General features: G+C 41.0%; 1 protein-coding gene across 2 annotated transcripts in view; it reads right to left on the bottom strand.

Moving 5' to 3' along the window:
* SLC12A5 (solute carrier family 12 member 5) overlaps positions 1–11,942 on the bottom strand; it is a 62,548-nt gene extending 50,606 nt beyond the window's left edge. For both annotated transcript variants that reach the window (XM_072111997.1, XM_072111996.1), the window contains exon 1: positions 11,705–11,942. In XM_072111997.1, coding sequence (XP_071968098.1) covers positions 11,705–11,756 — 52 coding nt within the window. In that variant the 5' untranslated portion in view covers positions 11,757–11,942. The remainder of the gene's footprint in view (positions 1–11,704) is intronic.
* Positions 11,943–26,489: the final 14,547 nt, after the last annotated feature.

Here is a 26,489-nt window from a genome sequence, read left to right on the forward strand (position 1 = left end):
TTTCAGCAGAATCGACTTAAAAAGTAGAAAATTTTCTAAAATTATAAAATAATAAAGCAAAAATATTTTTTTTTTCTTTTTTTAAATCATGTGATCAATATTTCTCGAAATATTTTTTTACTTTTTAAGTCGATTCTGCTGAAAAAATGATGGTAGCAAAAATATTTTTTATCTGTTTTGAAATCATGTGATCAATATTTTTCAAAATCACAAGTCTGAACGAAAACATTTGCTATAAATTATGTGTAGAATTCACCCACAAATGTAACTACAGGCAGTCCCCGGGTTACATACAAGATAGGGTCTGGAGGTTTGTTCTTAAGTTGAATTTGTATGTAAGTCGAAACTGTATATTTTATAATGGAAGTTCTAGACAATTTTTTTTCTTTTGCCCCAGTAACAATTGGAGTTTCAAAATTTTTCGTGTTATTGGACCAAGAATTATCAATAAAGCTTCATTACAGACTCCTTACAGCTGATCATTGCAGTCTGGGACTATAGTAAAGCATCCAGAGAGCTTCACCAGAGGTCACAGTGGGCAGAGGGGTCCGTCTGTAACTATGGGTTGTCTGTAAGTCGGGTGTCCTTAAGTAGGGGACCGCCTGTAATTTAAATAGATTGTTAAATCCAAACATATTTTGGATAAGTTGTTCCAGATTAAATCAAATCAAAAGACGAGGGGGCACTGTCTCCGTTTGGAGAAACCAAGGTTTAATCACCGGAGGCGACAGGGCTTTTTTACTATGAGAACTGTCAATCTGTGGAATAGCCTGCCTCAGGCGCTGGTCACAGCAGGCACAGCGGAGAGCTTCAAGAAGGGTCTAGATGCCTTTTTACACCTAAATAACATTGATTGTTATGCTATATAGGATTGTTTCCCCTAAATCCCTTCCTCATCCAATCCCTACCCTTCCTTGGTTGAACTTGATGGACAAGTGTCTTTTTTCAACCGTATAAACTATGATACTATGAATATTTGCCAACACTAAGCACTAAGCTTTGCCTTTAAATGTCGCACCTTTGCCATCTCCACAAGGCCTTGATTTTAAAAGGTTGACTCCAACTAACACTTTAGCAGGAAATGTCTAAAACGTGAAACTCCCGTTGCCATAGTCCAGGACTACATGTATTTATTTGTATGAATCATTGCATTTGTTCCATTCATTTCATTTATTGAGCATTACAATGTTCATGGATTTGTGGCTGGGACAGTCAGAATCAATAAATGGGTTATCTTGCTGTGCAATAGCAATACTTGCCGCTGACTGCTGACTCATTTTCTTCATCATTTACTACCCAACATCCTCTATCATTGTGTAGACCGGATCAAATCTTTAAAGGAGTTTTCTAAGCTAATAAAGCAATTCAATGCCAACATACATAATAGTTATTTTTCATTGTATTATTTAGCTTTGGACAGTGCTAAGGGCTGGTGCCACAACTGGGTGTACCTGGGCAAGTGCCGGAGCCCACATAAGGCTGTACATAAGGAATCCATGGGGCTGGGGAGGGCTGTATCTAATGACTCCATTCGGGTGTGAGGGGGGGCGTATACAAAATAACCATGAGGGGGCTGTTTGGGATGATAAACTAGGGAATATTTTGGGGAACAGGAGACTGTTTTAGATTCTGAATTTTGAATGCCGCCACATGAGTTCATTGCAAAAGGACCCACTGAGGCTCTGTCGCCCAGGGACCCACTGAAACCTGGAGCCAAACCCTGACATTTCTGTACCTTAGTTTTGCTGCTACTAGGGCTAACAGTGGCAGAATTGCTATGTAAAGATTGTAAGATCCATTTTACAGACACAAGGTATGTTTTTAAGTTGTGTGCATGACCCCCTATAATTGGAAGTCTCCATAAGGAGAATTTTTACTTCTTGACCCCCTATTACACATTTTAAGGCAGTTTTGCAATTACTTACTGTCTTTACAAGCAATGCAGCTGTGCACCTGGTAAACTGTCCTGCATGAGAAACACTATCTGTTTTCTAAGCCAGAGAAGAAGGTTGTAGAGCAGAAAACAATGGTGGAGAATGTACTGTATTAACTTGAGTATAAGCTGAGTTTTCCAGCACAAAATTGTGCAGAAAAAACCCAACTTGGCTTATCCTCGATTGTACAACAAATTTGTATACTTACCTTCCAGCGCTCACCACCGACATCCTGTTTTCCTTGCGACTCGTCTTCTCCCTGCATTTCCGGCTTCACAGCAGTGCGGGCAGAAGTATGTCTAAACCGCGCACACAGTATGGCGCTGTGTGTCACCACCTGATTATGTCATAGTGTGTGCCCAGGAGCAGAGAGCATAGACATGTTTCTGCCCGCACTGCCAGAGAAGAGAGGAGAAGACGAGCCACAAGGTGAACAGGACGCCTGAGTTGAGTGCTGGGGTAACTTCAGTATTTCTTGTTTAATACCTGTAAAAATTGATGGCATGCCTAAAATGCTCTCAAAATCAAACCAATAAAAATTGGGAGTTTTGTAGGGACAGAAACTGAGCTTACGTGGTCATAAAGTGATTAAGCAATGCAGAAATAGTCATTTTTTTAAAGGATATGCAAAGCTGCCAGAAAGTGCTTTGGGCACGGGGCGTAGCTCTCAGCTCAGCTCTCCTCTCCTCTGTGTATCCCCTTTTGCCACAAATGACATTTTCAGCCTTTGTCTGTGTCACTGCTGTCGGTAGGTCCTGCCCCTGCCGCACTTGTAGACTGATTTGCATATCCATAAAAGATACTTATTTTTGTACTGGTTCATGGGCGTATTACCATAAAGATAGATTTCTACATTTATAAAAGGTACTGACTTATCACTATTATTGGAACACAGAAGATCCTGTAACCATTAGGTAGCGATAAGAATTCTTTTAATCCAGGTAAGTAGAAGTACAGATACAAAGTATGTAGTATGCCTTATGGCCTTGTCTACCATCTGACATAAACTACATAAAGTGCATATATACATAGCCTTGATGACGTAGCCTTCTCACGGTGGTACGGAAGAGTCGCTAGTCAGGCCATGAGTTTCGCTCACATGATCATGTGATATATCATAAACTCGCACCAGTCGTATGTACAATATGGAAATTGATCAAAAATCGTGTTATGCATTCAAAAGTAATAATACATTTGCCTCACACAATTAGTATGGGTTAGTACATATAATGCCTTTAATGTTAAAGGGAACCTGTTACTGGTTACTGGCTCCAATAGGCACTGCACAAAGCAATCATGTCTTTATCTAATCTATCTGTTACTTGATTATAATAATATGCAATAGTAAACTTTATTATTATTATTATTATTATTACCTGGCTCCCTGCCAGCGCACACAGCCAAGTCCCAGGGGTTGTGCTTTTCAAAAATTGAAAAAGGTTGCCTTCTCATTTGCATAATTCTCAACGTCCTGCTCATTATTATTCATCCCAACCCCCTCCGACATCCTCCCCTCTTGCACCGCCCAATGCTCACTGCAGACGCATTGCTTCGCTGCGCTTTATTACTAGGCATTGAGGAGGTACCCAATCTCACTATGGAGTTTAGTTCTGATATCTTCTGTGTTCCTTTACTGATTGTTTATCCATGAGCACGAGGCAGCACAGAGTTGAGTGCAGACCTACCAATTGTGTACTATAAGCACTATTATGTTTTGGGAAGGCTTAGAGTCAATTAATTAAAAAATTTTTTTCACTATTAATAATTAATTGCTCATTTCCTTTTATCCTAATATAGCAGGAGTAGTTACCATTATGAAATGTATCCACCTCAACCCACAGTCCATTATTAAGTGCTATTTATTCACGAATGTTAATGAGAATTTTAATGATATAACAATTGTCGTACACATTTCCGAAGACACCAAAGATTCCATAGATTACTGTTAATTGCTCATTTCATAGTTTTGTGTTTAATTTTTTAAAAATCTGTATGTCGGGGAGAATGAGAATGTGAGATCGTCTGGAAGCTCCTCTCGGGGAGCTATGTGTTCATTGTAACACTATCCTCTATTTCTGAGTGTAACGCATTATAGAAGTAATCATTATCGGTATGGTAACACAGCTCATAAAAATCCGCTCAATAAAATTAGCATGATCTTCATCCCCACAGGCTACAATTCCAACATCATCTCCATGCGAACCTAACTAACCTAAGCCTTCATTTCCATTATGATCACAAAGCTCTCAGTGATCTTCAAACAATTTGGTCTGTCCTAATAACCGGGGTCACAGGATAGATGAGGCAATGGGGTAAAAACTAATTACCCCAATGCCTTTAATGATAAGTCGGAACATTCCTTGCTTAACCTTCCACTCTTTCATATATTGCCCATGAATTATATCACAACATGGTTGGACACTGACCAAAGATGAGAACAAAAGCCTCTACTTCCAACTACATTGATGGGATTCCAAAACTGTAGGTCTCATATATGGCCGCCATGTGGATTTAACTATCTTCTGAAACAGCTAAGGCTAAGTTCACTCTACCGTTCAAACCTCCGTTAAAAGGAGATTTAACGTATCAGTTAAAAACCCCACTGACATCATTGTAAATTTTAAAGGAAACCTACCACTTGTAGTGGCAGGTTTCTGATGGAAATACCAGGCACCAGCTCAGGGTGAGCTGGTGCCGGAGCTTATTTTCGTTAGTGTTTTAAACCGCGGTATCGCGGTTTAAAACACTTTTTAAACTTTGTAGACGGCGCAGGCAGGTACGCACTCGGCGCTTACCGTGCACGCGGCTACATAGGAAGTGAATGAGAGCCGCACGCATGGTAGGCGCCGAGCGCGTACCTGCCTGCGCCGGCTATAAAGTTTAAAAAGTGTTTTAAACCGCGATACCGCGGTTTAAAACCCCATCGAAAATAAGCTCCGGCACCAGCTCACCCTGAGCTGGTGCCCGGTATTTCCATCAGAAACCTGCCACTACAAGTGGTAGGTTTCCTTTAAGTCATACGTTACGGTTAGTTAGGCAGGCATCCGTTTTGTGTACGCTTCTCAAACTGAGAAAAAGTACTGCAGCCACTTTAATTTTCTCCGTTGAAAAAAACACATGCATTATGATGACAGAAAATTTACATTGATGCCAATGGGGTCAAACCTCCGTTCTTTACTTTTTTTTTAACTGAGGTAAGAAACAGAGGTTTGAACGGAAGTGTGGACTTAGAGTAACTCTTACAAGTAGTTTAAGTAAGACAGATGTTCTAATGATGGGAGGATAGGGGGAAACTTGCTGATTAGGTATTAATTATTGTACCTACAATACTTGTTACATTTGTTTGGCTGATGACTGGTGTCTCCCAATCATACATGCACTTGCATTCTTCCCCTAAGCAAATTTGGGGATAGCAGAATAAGCTGCTACCAGTTTTCTCCATTCATAGGGTTTGTAATCATGAGCGTATCTGCCATGGAAGAAAACGCATTAGGTTAGTGCTAAATCAGACAATTTAGCCAGAATGTAGCTTTTGTATCTGACCACATAAAAGTTTCCAGATCAAGACAGCTGAGAGTTTCACCAGTATCTCTCCGATGTATTTGACTTGCTTATAGGAGCTCCTACATGGACATTCATTTGCCTTCCACATAAGATGGTTAGGCAATCCCACTAAAAGGGTTAGGCCAACATTTATCTAACATGTATGACCAACTTAAAGGGTTATCCCAAAATATAAAGTTATACGTCATACAAACAGTTGTGGAGATCTGACCAGTAGGACTTCCAAAAGTGAACTTATCTTTTGAATAAATTGTGAGTCATACCTAGCATGCATCTTACCTCTTCAATTACTGTCTAGAGGATGGAAGGACATAGCTGTCCATACTTGGCTACCTCTTGCATTCCCCTAGACAATTGTCTTTTTACCATTTAAAACCGGGATAAACTTATCACTGACCAGATCTTGCATCTTCTTTGGACCCTTGGAGAGATCATTTTAGTAGATAATACACATAATTACACATAGTGTAAACTGATGTAGGTTTCAGGGCCGGCACTAGCACTGGGCATACCCAGGCAAGCGCCAAGGCCCAGAACTGATTTCCAGATAAGGCTGTATCTACTGAATCCATAGGGGTGAGGGGAGATTTATATAAAATAACCATGAGTGGGATATTTAGGATGAAAAACTAGGGAATATTTTAGGGAACATGAGACTGTTTTAGTTTCTAAATCTTTAATGCCGCCATGTGAGTTCACTGCAAAGGGGCCCACTGAGGCTCTTCTTCCCAGGGGCCTACTGAAACCTGGAGCTGACCTTGGTAATTTCCTCATCAATGTTAGCCAACAAGTGTATAAGGAATGTACCTAAAGATCCTAGATGTTAAGTTTAATTGTAAGCATTGGGTCTCACTTCAATTTTTTAGTATTGCCCCCCCCCCCTAATCTCCATGTATTTTAAAGGTTGATGTAAGCCTGTGAACCCTGCTGTGTAACTTCCATCTTTGCCCCAATACCCAAACTTCATACAATGAATACTATTAGGAAATTATAAAACATGACTATGCACATTTTGTGTTTGATAGATAAAAAATGCTAAAACAAGAAAGATGCTGAATTTCTCTAAATTAAAAATGCAAAGAGTCAAATAATTGAAAATAGGAAATTGTCCCGGAATGATGATTAGTCAATTAGATAGACGTTCTCATTAGGTTTATTCAGAAGGAAATTAAATAATATAAACCCAATTTGAGAACAGATTTCGGTGTATGAGGGGAAAGGTTACTGTCTAATGATACTTTTATTACATTTGTATGCAAATAGTTAAAATTAAAATTTATGGAGGTGAGTTTTATGGTCACACAGTTCCCCACCTGCATACAATAATCGATTCTCTCTTCTCTCTTTACTCCTCCCCTTTATTTAGCCTGATATGTTCCTGTGCACAATTCGAGCTAAACAATATAATCCCCTCCTCGATGGGCTTTCATTTGTTTCAATAGGGGGCAAATACTGGCCAAAACAGCTATAATAATACTGCAACAGGATTTTTTTTTTTTAGGCTGAGTCTGAATACCGCACTCTTCAGGAGTAAACAATCATCAAATCACTGGAATTAGATTTAGTAAATCACTTTGTAGGATTCAATTCATTGGGTGATTTAAAAAAAACCCATATCTGGCTAACTAATTTTATTTTTTTAAAAAGGTAAAAGTGGTATGTGGACTATTGATATAATTGATCCAGCGTGAATTTGTGTGGTATGGCAGGTCAATAGACAGTGTTGACTTGAGGTTACAAGGGTCTCGCTAAAATTTATACTGGAGATCCAATATATAGTTTCATGCAAATATCCCCTAACTCCTTCCATAAATAACAGAACTTTTGCTGACACTCTTTTTTCTCGGAAGTAGCCTGCTGCTGGGCCCCCTACCTTTGACTATTTGTGTTATGGGGGTCCTGTCAATACCCTGCTGCTAAGCCCTTACCTTTGACTGTTTTTTATGGGGGTCTTGTCAGTACACTCCTCTCTGCAGCCTAGACCTTACCTATGACTGATTCTGTTATGGGCTCCTGTCAGTAGCCTACAGCCTAGACCTTAGCTCTGACTGATTCTGTTATGGGGCACATATCAGTATCCTGCTAGGTAGACCCTATTGACTGCTTCTTTTACGGTTTTGTCTTGGAGTAGAAAGCTTTCGAGCCATCGATTCATACTTACACAATGGCATATTTTACAAGATAAGTTAAAATCGGACCAGTGGGGCTACATAAATAACATGGGTGCCAGTGAAGATACTAGACAGCCTGTTTCCGTACCAAGATTTTATCACAGTAAATTGATGTGTAAATTTAATCATAAACTTTATATAATTATCTCCCCTGTTATATGTGTTTTGTGAACTTACAGCGCCATGTACCAAATATTGAAAGGTCCGGGGGCATAATCTCACTTTGGCCAGTAATCCAAAGTAGGATTTACCGGCTAGCCTGTTTGAGAGTAAAATGTATGGTAAGGGTCTAATCCAAAATTATTTTCTAAATTTTGAGACCATTAATGTGAAGATGTCTAGCGATCACTCCGGGACCTTTACCATGCTTGTACTTCTACAATTGAATCCTGATCCTTTTCTTTGCAGTTATTATCGAAAGGGATCAGGTTTCCAATTTGTTACAAATTTGTGAAAAAACAAGGTCCCTGTGATTGTAACTCCAAACACATCCCAATTCCTGACCCATTTGGGCATGAACAATAGTGCCATGTATGGCCAGCTTTAGGGAATAATTTTTTACTTCCAGCTATTCAGTCTCTGGCAAAGAAATCGAAAGAATAGAGCCATAGAGATCAAATGAAACTTCTTGTAAAATTGCTGTGATTTGAGATATAGTGTTGACCCATAAATTCTCTGGATGATTCTAGTCACTGGCTTTATTCGATAGGGTGTAGAGGAGGTAGGGTGTCATACCTGTACATAGGCAAAGCCGACAGCAAATCAATTGATAAAATTCAGATTTTTTTTCTTATTCCTGTGCGATAAGACTTCTAGCACATCTTAATCATCCCGTAATATTACATAAAATGGGTCACTGCAGAAATGGCTGAGGCCTCACTTTCCTCTTGTAATGAATTACATCCTCCACAATAAAGAGACACTAACTCAGTATAACAATTGCCGCAAACAGAAAAAGGAGCTAAATAGGACACTCTGTCCCTATTATAATATATCAAACTGGGATAACTTGCTGATCTGTTAGGGGTCACAATGGTTGGACCCCCACCGATCATGAAAACGGGGGTCCATTGTACACCTGTTGTACCCATAGAGTTAGGGCCATTGACGGTGAATGGAGTGGCAGCGTGCAAGTCTGACCTGCCTCTCCAATCACTGTCTATTGACGGAAGTAGCCGAGTACGGCACTCAGCTATCTCAGTTAGCGCCATTGAGATAAATAGAGCATCAGTGTGAATACTGAATACTCTGTTTATTTTGGGTACAATGGACCCTCATTTTTATTAGCCATGAAGGTTTTACCACTGAGATCCCCACAGATCAGCAAGTTATTCCCTATCCCGTAGGGACAACCCCTTTAAAGAAGCTGTTAAATATCTTTTTAAAAGGACCCTACAGTGTTCCCAGATAAGAAGTATTGCAGTTTGCTGCTAGTTGAGCGCTTGGACATCTAAGGTCCTCCAGGGTGAGATGCTCTATGTAAGCCCTTTGCACTCTTGCTAATATTGTAGGATTCTTAATCAGAACTCCCACACTAATTTTATTTTATGAAAATTTTGATTCATCATCCTGCAGATTTATTTAAGTATGTAGGTAGTATACATGGTGCCAAAATTACACTGGTATACACACATATTCTTTGATAGATTCGGCGCATGATTGACACTTTTTCATTCTTTAAAGATGATGTCCAATTCCTGATCAATGTTTGATCCTAATGACCTATCCTAATTCAATAGATGGGTCTGACACCTGAACCCCACCACTAATCAAGTTACCTACCAGGCGGCAGAATATACACTATACTGAACCTAAAGTTAAAGGAAATCTGCCACTGGGATGGAGGATTGTAATTCAAGTACACTGACATACTGGTGTGTGCCCCCTCTATCAAGATCTTCTTTTAGCTTTTCAAGCCTTTATTTTTATCAAAGAAAGGTGATACATTATGCAAATGAGCCTTAGGGGCTCCAGGGACCACAGGCACCTATTCAATCTGGAGCCCCTCAGGCTCTTTTGCATAATTTTTCAAACCTTTTTTTGTAAAAACAAGGGCATACGAAGCTAAAAGAAGAGCACATCCTGCCAGAGGGGGCACACACCAGTATGTCAGTGTGCTTGGTTTACAATCCTTAATCCTCGTGGTAGATGTCCTTTGAGAGGGCAGACTATGACTTATCTCCTAAAAAACCAATACTTTGAACCTAAAAACTGGAACATAGCATTAATAAATAATTAATAATAATTAAAAACATTTTCGAGAGAGTTTTTGATGCAGACCAGTCATAAATCTGTCGAAATTTCTTTGCATCATAGTATCATAGTTTATATGGTTGATAAAAGACACATGTCCATCAAGTTCAACCGAGGAAAGGAAGGAATTGTCATAATTATGGTGCAACAAACTACTATAAATGGATATCATTTACTTGACGTTGAGCTATGAGCATATCAGGCAGTCAGGGAAGGTGAAAGGTGTGGTGATAGATATACTTGGTTCTACATCCCATGGAAGAATCATTCATTTTCCAGGTCAGTATGATATATACATATCTGCTCCGATGCTATACATCCTCTACCCTGGGGAGTTTAGGTTGCAGCAAAAAGATTTAAGGAAAAAAAAAAAAGACTCAATATTTCACCACTAGACGGTTATCTTGTGACACTGAAGATAACCTCCAGATCCAAACTATATGTGACTGCTTGTCAGCTGTCTAAGCGGTATGACATAATCGGATCATAATCGGATGGGGGGGTGAGCCTTTCCGAATATATAAATTTTTTTTAATTAATATTAAATTTTTGCAAAATTTAAGAAAAACTGAAAACTAAAAAGCACCAATTATATATTCTCAGTATTCTCCGCAGTTTTCATTTTTCTATCTGGAAGACTGCTCCCTTAGGTAATGCTATATGATCCCACTGTATCGGAAAATCTAGAGGACGGGGAAATCTAAAAGTTGCGCCAATGGATCTTTAAGTATGAAAATGACTTGCAATGCAGTGACAATGACACGGAATGCAGGGTTTATGCAAGAAGACGGAGGAGCAGCGGAGAATACAAACAAGGGTAAATCTGGAAGGTAGTATAGACTGCTGGAGATTGCAGGGTAGATGAGAAGATGCAGTGAACATGAGAGAGGATGCACCACTGGTGTTATGGACGTAATGAAGCCGCTGTTAAGCTGATGAGATGTCTCCTAGGATGCTTAAAGTAGATAGACCTCATCACACAAAAAGCATGAGAGTGGTCATCCGGGGAGGGGGGTGGCAGGGTGCAACGGGGTGAGAGAGGTCAGCAGGGACTACAGTACTCAGTGATGGGGCAGGCGAGAGAGGTCCAGTGCAGGGGTGTAATATACCTAACAAGAACAAATCTTGGGATCAAGGTCTGTAGCTGTGAGATTTATGCCTAAAAGTGTTGGATGAGATAATGTGGGTCAGTTTGCAGTGGTAAGTGCAGAGCCGATTTTGCATTATGATGGCCCCAGTATAACATACAGGTGGCAGAATTCTGCACCATGTAATGATGTGCTCCCGGGAAAGTGGCTTCTGCAAAAGCCAAACATATTTTAGGGTAAATGTAGCATGCAACATCCCGAGGATCAAGACATGAGATTGACGGCTTTACAATTCATCAAAGCCTTTTTTTTTTTTCCTCAGCAGAAACAAACCGGTTTAATGCAGGAGGAGTGCGGTGTGCCGGGACCTGCAACGGTGTCTGGGTCGTAAAGGCTACATCTAGAGGTAGAGGGTCTACATTTAGGGAGCAAGTGCAACAGTGTGTGTGACTTAGATTTTTGGGGTGCGCAAGATGTTCCCCGGCCTTATTTTTTTTCTTTTTGAGAGGATTTTACTGTTGCGTTAAAAACGCTTAACCCCTTGTTGTTTTATGAATGGGCTTTAAAGTGAGTCTTATGTTGGGGGGGGGGGCACTCCCCCCCTGTCTGGTCACTACCCCCCCCCCCACTTCAGAAGCAGCACTGCGGAGAATTAGCTCCCCCCTCCTCCCTCTTGTCAGATTCCAGCACTTACCTTGACTGGTGCCCCCCTCTCCCTCCTCACATTCAGTCAGGTTGTTGAGCATCCTGTCTCTCTCCTGTGCTGCTTTCCCTCTCTCGGTTTCTCTCTCTCAGGCTCCTTTTCTTCCTTTCCAGGGACTGATGCCTAATACTGCAGCGATGCTCAGTGTGTGATAGAGGGAGAGAGAGAGGAGGAGGAGGAGGAGGCTGCAGTGCAGAGATCCTTCAGCGCGCACACTCACATCCCCATGTACAGGGAGAGAGGGAGGGAGAGCGAGGGAGGGGGGACAGAGAGCGGAGAGAGAGAGATGGGGGAGAAATAGAGACACTGGAAGGGGAGAAGGAGGGGGCAATGGAATAAAAGCCGAAGAAAAACATGCAGGAGAGAATGACGGAGTGAGCTGTGTAGAGACTGGATGACAGGGAATGGGCATCACAGGGAGATACTGTATATGGGAATTCCCTACATCTCCGTCTGCTTCATCAGCTCTTAAGGTGCCCATACACATTAGATGAATTTGGATGAAACTGACGGATGAAATTTTACATGGGATTGATCATTCACGATGGCAGTCGTCGGAAGCATTCTGAAAGATGGAACAGACATGTTGGATATTTCCTGTTGTTGCTATCGTATTTTGATGCCAAAATAAGCTACGTGACTAAATATTTGTGAGGAATCTTATACCTGATCCAAAAGTTTGAGTGAACATGACCTAAAATTAATCATGCACTAGTATGGTCTACCGGCTGAAGGACGTATCTTCTATCTATTTAGGATAAGACTTACGATATAGATAACACTTACGCTTCCCTTGTGGGAGGCTTCTTAAGTCGTGTTCGAGGTGGTCGAATGTGTTGTATATTATCCTATATAGATAGAAGATACGTTCTTCAGCCGGTAGACCGTACTAGTGCGTGACTAATTTTAGGTCATGTTGGATGTATGAGAGGAACTAGAATGAGTATGTAAAGATGGAAACAAGGGTTACCCATTTCTTTTGGACTGGACCACATTTTCAGTCCCTGTCATTTTAAGAACCTGTTATAGTTTGCGATGTTCTGGATTAGGCACAAGCCATTACACAGTATTAGTTTAGCTTTCATCTATTCTACTAACTCCTTCATTAGCCGGGTGCCTATCCACGTCTCTGCAGATAAGAGTTAATGATATTCACATATATCTCTATTCTGCGGCGAAGATCAGTATCAAGGTCCATCACTCGGTCTTCACACTGCTCTTATAATAAATACCCTAAATAATGGGTCATCTGCCAAATTCGTATGGCCTGTAACATGTACCTGGGACACAATGATGTTGCTGTATAGATTAATGTAATACAATTTGGTTATATGGATTGGATAGTGGAAATATCTACTTGGGACTTATTGGGTTGACCCATGGGATAGTTGGGGGTTTGCTTTAAGGATCCCACGTGATAAGGAGAGCTTGCAGGACTAGACATCCCATTACTATAAATCCACCATCTCAGCAACTCCATAAAAGTGATTTTACATCTACTACTACCTTCAGGCCCCAGTATAAGATCTATACTGCCCCCCACACAACTATAATTTTGTATTTTTCTCCAGTATCAGGAAGAGATACCAAATTGTCCTCTTACAGATACTAAACCAAGGTTTAACTTCAACCTTACTGCATCCTTATGAATGAATTGGCATCTGAGTGTTACAAGTTTCCGATATTTCTTACAATCTGAATTCAGTGCTGTGTAGAGTCTCTTCCATCTGACAACCCAGTTGTTACAATCTTGTGTTGATGCCAAAATAGGCTACTCAAATAAAACTGAGAGAAGAATCTTATACCTGATCCAAAAGTTTGAGTGAGCACTTACGAATCTGTGGAAGTCTTCTTAAGTAGTGTCTGAGGTGGTCGAATGTGTTCTAATAGGGGTTGTTATCCTGTATAGATAGAAGAGATGTCCATCAGCAGGTAGACCGTACTCATGCATGACTACTTGTAAGTCATGTTGGATGTAATGGATGTTTGAGGAGCAGAAGAAAGAAGTATGTAAAGAAGGAAACAAGGTTTACCCGTATCTTCTGTATTGGACCACATTTTATGTCCCTATCAACTTAAGAAGTAGAAATATTTCACAGAGCCTTCAGGAGGGACAATTCCCCGTTAAATTTGCAACAGCTGATGTCTCTTCCATGTGACTCATGAATCAATTCTGCTTTCTTGGATTAGCAAAACCTGAATGAATATTCTTGTAAGAGAACTAATTAGCTCCTCTCAATAGACCCTCTCTGCCCAGAGATAGGAACGTGTTGACAATGTCTTCCATTAGACCCATAGACTCTCTTTGATAAGGACTTGGATAATGTTGAGTCAGCGATGTCTCACACCATAGTAAAAGGCTGTGGACACTGGTATTGGGATCACTGTTGTACACCATGACTGTCTAGTTCACAAGTCAGCCCCAGGTGTCAGAAGGCTACACACGCTTGATTCGCGCTTGCATGGGGCTGACCTATGGTCGCTACAGCTGGTCATCTCAATACAAAAGAGATTTGCAGGCAAACCAAAGCTCCAGATGCTTAAACATGCAAATTGATTTGCTGACATTGCCTTCATGTGGATCACTGAACGAGCCAATTACGACTTAAAGTGGCCATAGACATCATGTCTTAATAGCCCATGAATGCAAATTGTGGAGTAACAACAAGTAGCTGTGTAGAATATATTAGAAGCAGATTTACCGGTAATCGATAGGAATGTAATCTGTGAGTTGTATAAAAATACAGCCATAAATATCCATACATATGTATCGGCTTGTAGGAATAGCGATTGTTATATACATAACATATCATATATATTCCGTCTCTATGTCCCTCCCTATATGCTTCCCTTTCACTTTGATCTTTCTTCCGCATATTTCCTGTCTCCTCCGCACCCCTTGGGAAGCAGTCACTTCATCATGTATTCTGGAGGCATATCTCTTCTCCCTTGAGTGTGGATGATGCTCCAGAAACCTATATCTAGAGAGGACACTGCAGAAAGGGGGAGGAAGGGGCTCATACTGTCATTTACATTCAGATGCAGTGACACTGGAAATCCTTTCTATTCTGCGAAGTCTACCTGCCCTTAGCTCAGGGAATTAAATCTATAAGGAGCCATCAGGATCATTGACATCAAGAAATACGAGGGAGGGAAGCCGCATGGCCGTCTTAGAATGCATTAGTAATGGAGCAACAGTACGTGATCTGGTGTGGAGAGAGCTCTGTGACCTGTGTATTGAGATACATATGTGTCTACTATGTGGGTTGCTGCAGGTGGGATGCATATACATATAGTCAAGAAAAAAATATAAACCTTTTTGAATCCAATGGATTTATGTATCAGGATATGATTTCAAAAACATCTTTTCTTTAGAAGATTTAAAAATTAGGTAAATACAACATCTGGTCAAGAACATCATACTGAAAATTTCACTGGGTCATCAATTTTTCACAAAAACTAGGCCAAAATATCTCTTGTAGAGCCACATTTATCAACAATAATTAGAAGTCTTTGGGGAAAATGTGGCGCAACCTACCAATTTTAATATCCCCCCCCATTGACACATGGCACAACAGAATTACTAAGAGGCTCCTGTCTGGCGTAGAGGTTTGCCATAACCTGCGCCAGGTCATAGTAAATTGAGCAAGCCAGAACTTCACCACCCCAACCTGCCCCATCACGCCTACTTTTCATACAATTGGCATGAGGGTGGCAAGAGTGGGAAAAAAGTTTGAATTCTTGCCACACAGAAAAGTTCAAGGCATGATACATGCCACCCATTGTGTCCAATGCTTTATAGTGGCTATGATTTTTGTTGTTGAGATGTTTGACACATTGGGGGTTTGATCAGGGCTGTTTCAGCTGCTGTGGGCGTGACCTGGGGCTAATAAAAGGGTGGGGCACTGGTGCCTCAGGGCACATCATTTTCACCTGTATACCTGTTTTGGACTTGTACCTGTTGCTAAACTGGACTTTGGTTCTGTGTATTATGCTATTGCTGGAACCCTTCTCTCTGAGTATCTGGCCAACGACCCTGGAAGCCGGCATCCTACTTGTGGTCCGGAACTTGACATCCTGTTTTCTGCCAGCCTGCCCTGGAGCCCAGCTATCCTGTCAGCCTACCTTGGAGTGCAGTTATTCTGTCAGCTTGCCCTGGAGCCCAGCTATCCTGTCAGTCTGCCCTGGAGCCCAGCTATCCCGCCAGCCTGCCCGGGTGCCCAGCTATTCTGTCAACCTGCCCGATGCCCAGTAACCTGCCAGCCTGCCTAGCAGCCCAGCTATCCCGCCAGCCTGCCCTCACCATTCTATTTCCTGCCAGCCTACCCTGGAGCCCAGCTATCCTGTCAGCTTGCCCTGGAGCCCAGCTATCCTACCAGCCTCCCCTGGAGCTTTTCAGTTTTATGTTTCCAGTATTCTATTTTAGTTTTTTTTTGCTTTTGCCTTGTTTTTGTGTGGTTTTTTTTGTAATAAATGTTTTCCCACCAAAAACATTAGACCTTGGGGTTTTTTTGAGATGCAACTTTGATTTCTCCTGGCAGACCTTCCATACCAGCCATCGTTCTTCCTCTTAGGTTTTGAACTTGAACATTTAACATGCCAACTGAGTCCTATTATTGACGTTCTTGAGTTTTGGGTTTTTGCTAATTCTCTGAGCATTGTACATTGTTAACCTGGACTGTGACTAGTGTGACAAGACATCAGTCACACTGATGAGTGAAATTATAATTCTACATTATTGTTATCCTTTTGTATTATAGGTGTTGATGATTGTTATCCATTAGGGAAAATATAATGTGGGTGTGAGTATGGAAGGTTCTCTGTTATTTCAACCCTACATATTAACCCCTCTAATTTTTGTGACTTCCCTAAAGCATAAGACCTGTATACATGGTTGGCTGTCATACTGTTAGCCTGAGTAATGTTCTCAGCAGGTAAACAATTCTTTTTAACAGCTGTCACAGTTATTATTGATCGTTTTGACAAGAGAGTTCTTTAAAATAGCGCATGAAGCTAATATCGAATCTATTTTGCTGGAGTTTTGCCATGGCCTCTGTTCGGATGAACTTGCAGTTATCAATGTGATAGCAACCCCTAATTAAATAGTTAGTAGACTATTCTCCAGTTATGTAAACAGTATGAAATACATGGGTGTACCTAATACTCAATTGTGGATCCCAATTCTTTCCACCTTGTAATAGTAAGTTTTGGGCAAAAATGATCTTGAAGCCAGTGAACGTTACCTTCAATTCTGGAATCATAAATAACATTGTATTATAGATGTTGGTTATTATGGGCTTTAATTATTATTGCTCACTGGGAATTGCCTTGGGGTTGCAATTTAAAGAGAGTATTTTTAGGAATTCCCGCTACCTCTGGCTGTAAGTGCCTGGGATTTCACTGGACCTACTTTGGCCGATCCCTAGTCTTCAGGAACAAAGGGATTGGAATTGATTTATTGAAGTACCTTTTCTACTAAGTGTGGACAGGCCTTGTTGACCAAAGCAACCAATCAATGCTCTACCAAACCACTTATTTAAATAAATCAAATAATGTGTAATAATGGGAAAAAAGTACTAAACACAAAAAGTCACAACACCGGCTGAAATCTATCAGTAATTAGAAAGCTCTCTAACTAAGTGATAAATAGAAATATTAATCAGAAATACATTTTTAACTGAATATAATGGATGTATAGATAGATGGATAATTAAGTGAGTAAAAAAGTATTGAACACATCACCAATTATCTATATAAATATATTTATTCACATGAATAATAAATATATGCTATTCACATGAAATTCTCCCCAGATGTTAGTAACAATTCTCCCAATCCACACTGGCAAAGATGTCAAAGCATAGATGTCCACACATTACTTATGTGTTATAATGAGAAAAATACTGTTTTGGAATTGTTTACTGTAGGTCTTGAGAAAGGTCATTGATTTTATCCATCATACAAAGTTTCTTGGAATCTATGGTTTCTTTGCCAGTGGGGTTTGGATGGGTTATTTTGTACATCTGGTAAGAATTTAATATCAGTAGAACCTTTAGAAATCATTTACTGAGATCATTTTCAATTCATGTTCAATCCTTGCTCCTCCCACTGTAAGAGAAAGGAAGATAGATACATAGATATACAGATAAAGTTGAAAAAAAAGTGTAGGCAGCACTCCAAAATTCCAAAGGGTGAAGTTTATTGAAACAGTGGCAACATTTTGGTCTGAACCACCTTCATCAAGCCCCTTTATTAAGGCTTGATGAACGTGGTTCACACCAAAACGTCGTCATTGTTTCAATAAACTTGACCCTTTGGAATTTTGGATTTTTGGAGTGCTGCCCACACTTTTTTCAACTATACTTCTGAAGGATCTTGCCAGGATCCATGGAGGCTCTGCACCCCCTCTATCGAGGTTTCTCTCCACTGTGCAGACTTGGTTTTCTTCTTAGTAATAGATAGATAGATAGATAGATAGATAGATAGATAGATAGATAGATAGATAGATAGATATGAGATAGATAGATAGATAGATAGATAGATAGATAGATAGATAGATAAAATCAAAAGAGGGGAGCACACCAATAGTTCAGTGAAAAAATATTTACTTTTATTTGCCATTTACTTTATTCACCCAACGCTTCAGTTGGCTTTTTGTGTCCTTTTGTTGAATAAACTACCCTCACATTTTTCTATTGAACTATTGGTGTGCTGCAGTTTTTTGATCTTACTGATGGATCGATCAAGTCCATGGTGTGCACCCGCTGGGGTTACTGGTGCTGCTGGATACCTTTTGACATATAGATCGATAGATAGAATATAAACAGATAAAAGTTATATAGAAGGATAGATAAATAGATAGATAGATAGATAGATAGATAGATAGATATGAGATAGATAGATATGAGATAGATAGATAGATAGATAGATAGATAGATAAATAGATATGAGATAGATAGATAGATAGATAGATAGATATGAGATAGATAGATAGATAAATAGATATGAGATAGATAGATAGATAGATAGATAGATAGATAGATAGATAGATATGAGATAGATAGATAATGCTTCAATGTCTTTATCAGTTTGCCTTTGCGTCCGCTCTTGTTTTTTGTGTTACAGGACTGTTTCGCTCTATGTGTTTTTGCCTGAGTCACCTCGTCCGGATCTCAATTTATGTAGTAACAGCATGAGTAAATTCAAATGTGAGACACGTTGCACAAACCCACAGCATGATTCACAAAACACTGAGGACCATCGAGGCAGGGCTTTTTGTTTTTCTCGCTCTAGACCATTCTGCCCCCTAGCATGTGTTCTTGAGAACAGAATAAATACACATGTCTTAAAGGGATGGTCTGCGGTTTGTTTATTTATTTCTTCTAAGATCCTGTTTAATTCTCAATCCAATGCCAGTTCTCTGATGACCCGGTGGGTCTTGATAATGTGGCATGCTGCATATGTGACCACTAAAACCTGTGATTGGCCACAGAGGGTAGGGTGAACATGTACAGCATGTTATTATTTTAGTGGAACCATAGGAAATAATGCATGGGTATTGTTTCTAAAGCATTTCTAGCTCCTATATAAAAAAAATTAAAGGTACCATTCAACCGTGGTTGAATCCAAGCTTTTTAAAAAAATAAACAAAACTTCTGCAAATCAGAAACTTTTGGGTCCCAGAGAAATATTCTGTGCTTTTTAATTCATCCACAAATATCATCGCCTCCTAGCAGCACATCTCCACACTGTGTCCCTAACAATACCACAGATATTTAAAGTATAATCCCACGTGGATAGCGACACTGTGCTCCTAAATAATATATATAACATCACAGCTGACTGCATTATGCTCTATATATATCAAACATACTCCTCACAACCCAATTGACCACATTGTGCCCTCCGCATAAATGAATATATATGTAGTAAATATTATACCCCCTAAAAAAATTATATAGAACCCTATAAATACTGCTGACTTAAATTCTGACTTAAATAGAATAAGCACAACCCCCGCCACTGAGTTATGTTTTATAAAGAAACCCCTTGAATGAATAACATTATATTATGTCCCCCTGCAGTAGTGATATAACAAACAATGCCTTCAGCCATTAATTACCATATATTCTTGAGTATAAGCCTAGGGTGAAAAATGCATTGGCCACAGCCTCCCCTAGTAATGAAATGCCCAATGCAGCTTCCCCTTACTAATGAAATGTTTATGCATCCTTCCCTTTTCTAATGAAATGCCGATGTGGCCTCCCCTCTCTAATGAAATGCCCCATGCAGCCTCCCCTCTCTAATGAAATGCCCATGCAGCTTCCTCTCACTAATGAAATGCCCCATGCAGCTTCCTCTCACTAATGAAATGCCCCATGCATCCTCCCCTCTCGAATGAAATGCCCCATGCATCCTCCCCTCTCGAATGAAATGCCCCATGCATCCTCCCCTCTCGAATGAAATGCCCCATGCATCCTCCCCTCTCGAATGAAATGCCCCATGCAGCCTCCTCTCACTAATGAAATGCCCCATGCATCCTCCCCTCTCTAATGAAATGCCCCATGCAGCCTCCTCTCACTAATGAAATGCCCCATGCAGCCTCCTCTCACTAATGAAATGCCCCATGCAGCCTCCCCTCTCGAATGAAATGCCCCATGCAGCCTCCTCTCACTAATGAAATGCTCCATTCAAAACTCGTATACTTACCCTCACGTGCTCCTCTTCCCTCTAGTGACAGAGTTGGAAGAGACGCATCCTTGCAGAGTTAGTGCAGGTTGACTTTATTAGAAATAGAGAGATGGAGACGTCAGGGGGAGGAGGATGAAAGACCCCAATAAATGTCACATGTCTTGCACTCCTTTCTGGTCCGCCCCTCTTTGGTGCAATTTGAAGGCATCGGCTCTCAGGTGGGATCCACCTCCCATCGCTCACTGAAAAGAGGGGGACTTTGTGCCGGCTTGGTTGAAGTTGATGCACCAGTAGTGCAGTCTGTGCCAGAACTGTAATAGTTAATGGTTAGTTGACAGATGGTACGTCAGTGCATAACAAAATTTCTATATAATGCAGGGGCTGCCATCCATTACCAGGATAAAGCTTGATTCCACTGGTGTCACATGCTCGTGTGCATGAGCAGGGAGAAGATGAGCTGCGGGGAGCACTGGAGGGTAAGTATATGAGTTTATTTTTTTCATATAATCGAGTGGGGCTGTTATAAACCATATTTAAAGCAGTGACCTCCTAATTAAATGCCCCATTATACAGTCTCTTATTCAACCTAATTTATATTGTTTCCTGATAATAAATATTTTATATAATAACCCCCATTATAAATGATAAAATTATAGGGTATTATAATCCCCACCACAATTAATTATTTTATTTATTGCATCATTATAAGTTGAGAATCCCCCATAATAAATTCAGACACTTGGGGGTCATATTTCCCCATGCTTTGGATAATTACAATTTTAATCACTGACCTTTACTGCTTTAGCACATATTCAGAAGGAAATGGTAGGATTCCTTCTGGCCGCAGGTTAAGAAATCAAGTAGCGTCTTTAAAGTGATGTTTACTTTGCTATACTTACAGGGAAATGTAATAACGCTGGGTAAAGAGCAACATGGTGTCCTCTCTTCTGTATTGGTGAGGAGGAGGATATTTTAAATGGTAAATATAATCTCCTTGAATACAAGCACCTGACTCCGATAAATGTTACAATATAAGCGTAAATACTGAAAAAAAATCTCGGGTCAGGTGGAACATTTAGGGTTCATGTAATTTGGCACAGTTGTTATTTCTTTGAAATCCTCATAAATGGGAATATTGGGGGTCATTTACTAAGGGCCCGATTCGAGTTTTCCCGACATGTTACACGAATATTTCCGATTTGCGCCAATTTCCCCTGAATTGCCCTGGGATTTTGGAGCACGCGATCGGATTTTGGCGCATCGGCGGCGCTGGCATGCACGCGACGGAAATCGGGGGGCGTGGCCGAACGAAAACCCGACGGATTCGGAAAAACCGCCGCATTTAAAACAAAAAATCTGTTGAACTTACCTTCACTCAGCTTGGCTGTGAACTCCAGCACGTTCCGATGCTTTTCAGCGCAGCAGCGCCACCTGGTGGACGGCGGAGGAACTACCTTAATGAATCCCGGCCGGACCCGAATCCAGCGCAGAGAGCGCGTCGCTGGATCGCGAATGTCCATAATGTGCCCCATAATGTCCATTTGCGGGTGGCCGAATGTGGACATTGTCAAAAACTAAAGTGGTAAGCAGGACTCTTACTGTCCCTCCTGGGAGTCCAGTCAATGGTTGCATCCCCTTCATACTAGGTTTCAATAAGTTTGGAGGGTTTCTTAACGGATTTTGTATCTATAGCTCTTGTCGAACTAATTGGTAATTTGTTGTTGTCGGTTAAAATTGCTATGTAGTGGAAGGTATATCTTTAAGACCATGGGAACACTGGTTGGCAGATGTTAAGTTACCTAAACTGTGCTAATTTTCGTGAAACCCTCTGGGTGGGGAGAGTGTTTTGGCCCCTCAATCTGTCAGGTCATAGAGGGACCATAAGGAAAGCCACTTTGGTGTGGAGGAGCTTATTCTATGTCTGCGCCTGTATCGGAAAAGCTTCTGACACTGTGGGGCACATTTACTTACCCGTCCATGCGCGATCCCCGAGGTTCGTTGTTCGACGATCCTGCACAGCTGCAGTGATTCACTAAGATCGTGTGCCCGAAATCCTGCATGTGTCGCTCCCCGCTCAGGTCCGCCGGAGTTCACCTTCTTCTTCCCGGTGCTTGTCTTGCGACACAATTTAAAATGTTAAATCCGAATCGTCCATCAGCCCGCCCCCAGATTTGTGTTGCATGAAAGTTTGTGACAAAATCCGATTGGGTGCGCCACAATCTGCTTTTAAATGAGAAAGAAAGTTTTAAATAGAAAGTTTTCTGAGAACAAGGTGGACAACCCTGATCTTGCATGAGAAATTGACACCCGTCTTTGTGGCGAGGCACTGACCTGTCTTTTGTGAAAGGCAGTGCAAGGATCCAGGCAAGTCAGAGTAACCTCCTCTAAAAACTGGCCAACCATGGAGCAGGCCGAAATAAAAGCTGTCAACTTAGAAGCCGGATTCTAGTGTTGATGTGGTGTTGATGTGGTGTTCTCTTTATGGGAATCTACCTATTGCTATCTCTGTAGTGTGTAAGCATAGATATATATTTTAGAGCAAAGAAAACTTTTTTTACAGTTGCATTTCTGAGATAAATTTCATATTTTTCATTGGAAAAAAATCAATTAACTTTTTGCCAATGTCCATAAAATTTCTGCCAGGATTTGAAATCTCTGTTTGCCCTGTTAAGCTTGTAGACCTCTCACTCTATTCCTATGTCACTGTAGACTGTGTGTAATAAAGCCATCAGATGCAATAAAACATAAAATATGTCATTGTACGTGTTCTGTGGCCCCAACACAGTAGTGACAACCTGCCCTAATAAACCGGACTCTACTGCATCAGATTTGGAGGACGTCGTGACGTTCCACGTGTCTGTTTTGCACACATCTCTAAAAGCCACTGCTGCAGATCACAAAACACTTCAGATTGTGATAAATCTCAGCACAGGAATGCAACCAGCCCTTGGTAATCCGTAAATCTGACAGGATTACTGTGTGCTCTGCAAGGTCTAAGCAGGCAGAATCATCCACAGACTGCTCATCTCTGTCCCTCAGATGGCGCACATAAGGCACATCCCTGTACATGTACTGTACATACCCTACTTCGGGTAGGGTATGAAATGTCCTTTCTAGAACTCCCCTTTTTATATAAACTCTCAACTGCATCAGGCTTGTCATACAGAACTGTAGATACAGGCAGGAGAGAAATAACTGGGAACTGGATCTTTATTTGCAAGTCACATTTACTATGACTAAAGATTATGGGGGTTATCTATCAGGGTTGTTCGTCAGTTTTCCTTAGAGGAAATTAACCACTTAAAGAAAAAAAAGCTAGAAATACTCTCCTCCACTCCTCTTTATCTTGATCCCGTGGCTGTCCGTCGCTAGTCTTGACACGACGGGATCACTGAGAATAGTAACTTATAATTAGCAGCACGGAGTGCAGGGGCAAGATGTCCTGCGCTCCAGGCTGCTAATTATGCATGTCCTTGCACCACCCTCTCCCTTGCTGGAGGCATGGGAGGGGGAAGTGATGTCACGGAAGAGGCATGGGATTTGGGGAGAGGGAGGTGACGTCTCTTGAGAGGCAATGGATTAGGGGAGAGGGAGGTGACGTCTCTTGAGAGGCATGTGATTGGGGAAGAGGGAGGTGGAGAGGGCATGCATATTTAGCATAATTAGGGCTGCTGATAATAACTTTATTTTCTAGGTGATCCCAGCTTGTCAAGACTAGCGATGGACAGAGCTGGGATAAAGATGAAGGGGAGCAGGAGTGGGTATTTCTAGTCTTTTTTTAATTTTAGAGGGGTGGGGATTATATAACAGGTGCATCCAATGATGGTCATTGAATGATAAAAAAAAACCCTTTGTCTATAACCGCCTGGCTCTGGCTCTTATGTGATCTGATGAAGCTTGTAGTTTAATGGGTTAAAAACCTGTTGACCGAGTCCCTTTAAACTAGAATGACTTCTTGTAATTATTCGTCCTTGCCATTTGCTGAGCGGTGCCCTGGATGCTGTCTTGTAGGTGTCACTTATATTAACCTTCATGCATATATACTCTGGCATTAAAGTTACTCCGGTTAAAGTTTCATGTGAACCCACGACAACTGAAAATAGGCACATAAATATTCAACAGGCAAAACGTAAAGGTTCTTTATAAGGCTTAAAAACAAAATATAAAAAGACTAACATGGCACATGGGCTTAAAAGAGTCTTAATAGGAAAGTGGAAACCAAAGTATAATAACAATAGGCGGAAAAGGGGACAGGATTTGTGCATAACCCACCAAAGGTAGCGGTCCCTGGGGCAGGACTTAGATGTTCTCATTTTTTCAACATGAAGCGGTTTAAGCCCGGCTGTAGACGATCATATGATGATCCCATCTGACAGACTGAAAATATTGCACAGGACGGAAGTTTTAGTATGATACAGAAATATCATCCAAGGACTCGCTGTCTGCCGGTAGAACTACCGTGTCGGTACAGTAACAATTCTTACAGTACTGGGACTAATGGACATGATGGACAACCCCTTATTGGAAATCATGGATATCCCCATATTGACTCATCTCCTGTGGGAATAAAGGATCAGGCATGTAAATTTATTTTCCCCAAGATCACTGCTTTCTGTGGAGCGTTGAGACACCCCCATACATGTGAAATATTCCGTTGATCCGACCAAAATAGTCGTATTTGACCATCATTTCTGGAATGTGTATGGCCAATATTTTTAAAACTGATTTTTCTTCACCATAACTCACCAGAACAGCTCTATAAAGACACTGAACTAGCAGGGATGTGAGGAGTATCGACATGGGAACTACTCATATGAGGTCCTCATTGATTATTACCACCAGGGTTGAGGAGAGGCTTTCTAGCACAAGGAATGTCCTAAGCTCCTGGCAGGGTGATTGTCCATGGACAGATAGAGATCACATGACCCTCTATCTGCGGCCATTTTATGGTCAGGAATCTCTGGCTGATGAGGTAAAAGACAGGAGCCTTCACCTTACATATCAAGAAAGCGGAGCAGAACTATTACTAGATGTATATTGGTAAATTACCTAATATCCTGCCCCCCACACTTACACACATATTACAAAAATGAGGTAAACTGGCCGACCCCTTCCTTTAACTATGTGATCCCTACAGAAGTAGCAGGTTTTACGCACCGGTATCTACCACACTGTATACTTCCATCAGATTTCTAGTACAAATTCTGAGGAACGTTCCATTCCTGACATGGATGCAGGATGGGAATGAAGGACAACAGGTGCGTGGTGAGGACGATCATGGATGCAGCTTCTTCTGTAATTGAAGCTTTACGAAGCAATAAACATTTTTTCAATCAGTGTTTGGCAGTAAAGGATTTGTTAAGGTCACATTTCCAGCTACTGGTATAGGGCGGCAGCTGAATACCGGCAGGAGATGTCAGGATGTTATAAATCTGAGACAGTGGATGGTTTCTGGAGCCAACGCCTGGGCATGTGGCCTCAAATGGAAGAGATATTTGTTGGTCAAAGAGCACAAGAAATATCTAATTTGTGACATCTCTAACCGTGCAGAGAGGAGCTGTCAGCTTTCATTCTCGTCTGAGCATGAAGGGCGCAGCTAGGCCGCCCAACACACAACTATGAGGAGACGTTTGGTCTGTTATGGTGGGTTTCCTGTAGATGGAAGGGTCAACTCAGTGAAAAAGGTTGTGGAACGCCACATAAATATATCATTTCTGATGTCACTAAAAATATTTCTTTAAGGGAACCTGTTACATTATTTGGAACAGATTGTAAATAGTGACCTGTCTGCAGGAAACATTAACTGGGGGAGCTGAGAATGTTGTTCCTAGTGTCCTATCTACCTGCAGCATGTTATAGAGCAGGATGAGCTGAGCAGATTGTACATAGTGTCCTATCTGCAGTCAGCATGTTATAGAGCAGGAGGAGCTGAGTAGATTTTACATAGTGTCCAAAGTCGTCTCCAGGTTACAGTAGGCCCCTGGGCGACAGAGCCTCAGTAGGCTCCTTTGCAGTGAAAAATTTGCTGAAAAACCTCACCTCGGCTTATACACGAGTCAATAAAAAAAATAAACTTACATACTCA

This window comes from Engystomops pustulosus, chromosome 6, assembly GCF_040894005.1.
Source record: "Engystomops pustulosus chromosome 6, aEngPut4.maternal, whole genome shotgun sequence".
NCBI classification, from domain to species: domain Eukaryota; kingdom Metazoa; phylum Chordata; class Amphibia; order Anura; family Leptodactylidae; genus Engystomops; species Engystomops pustulosus.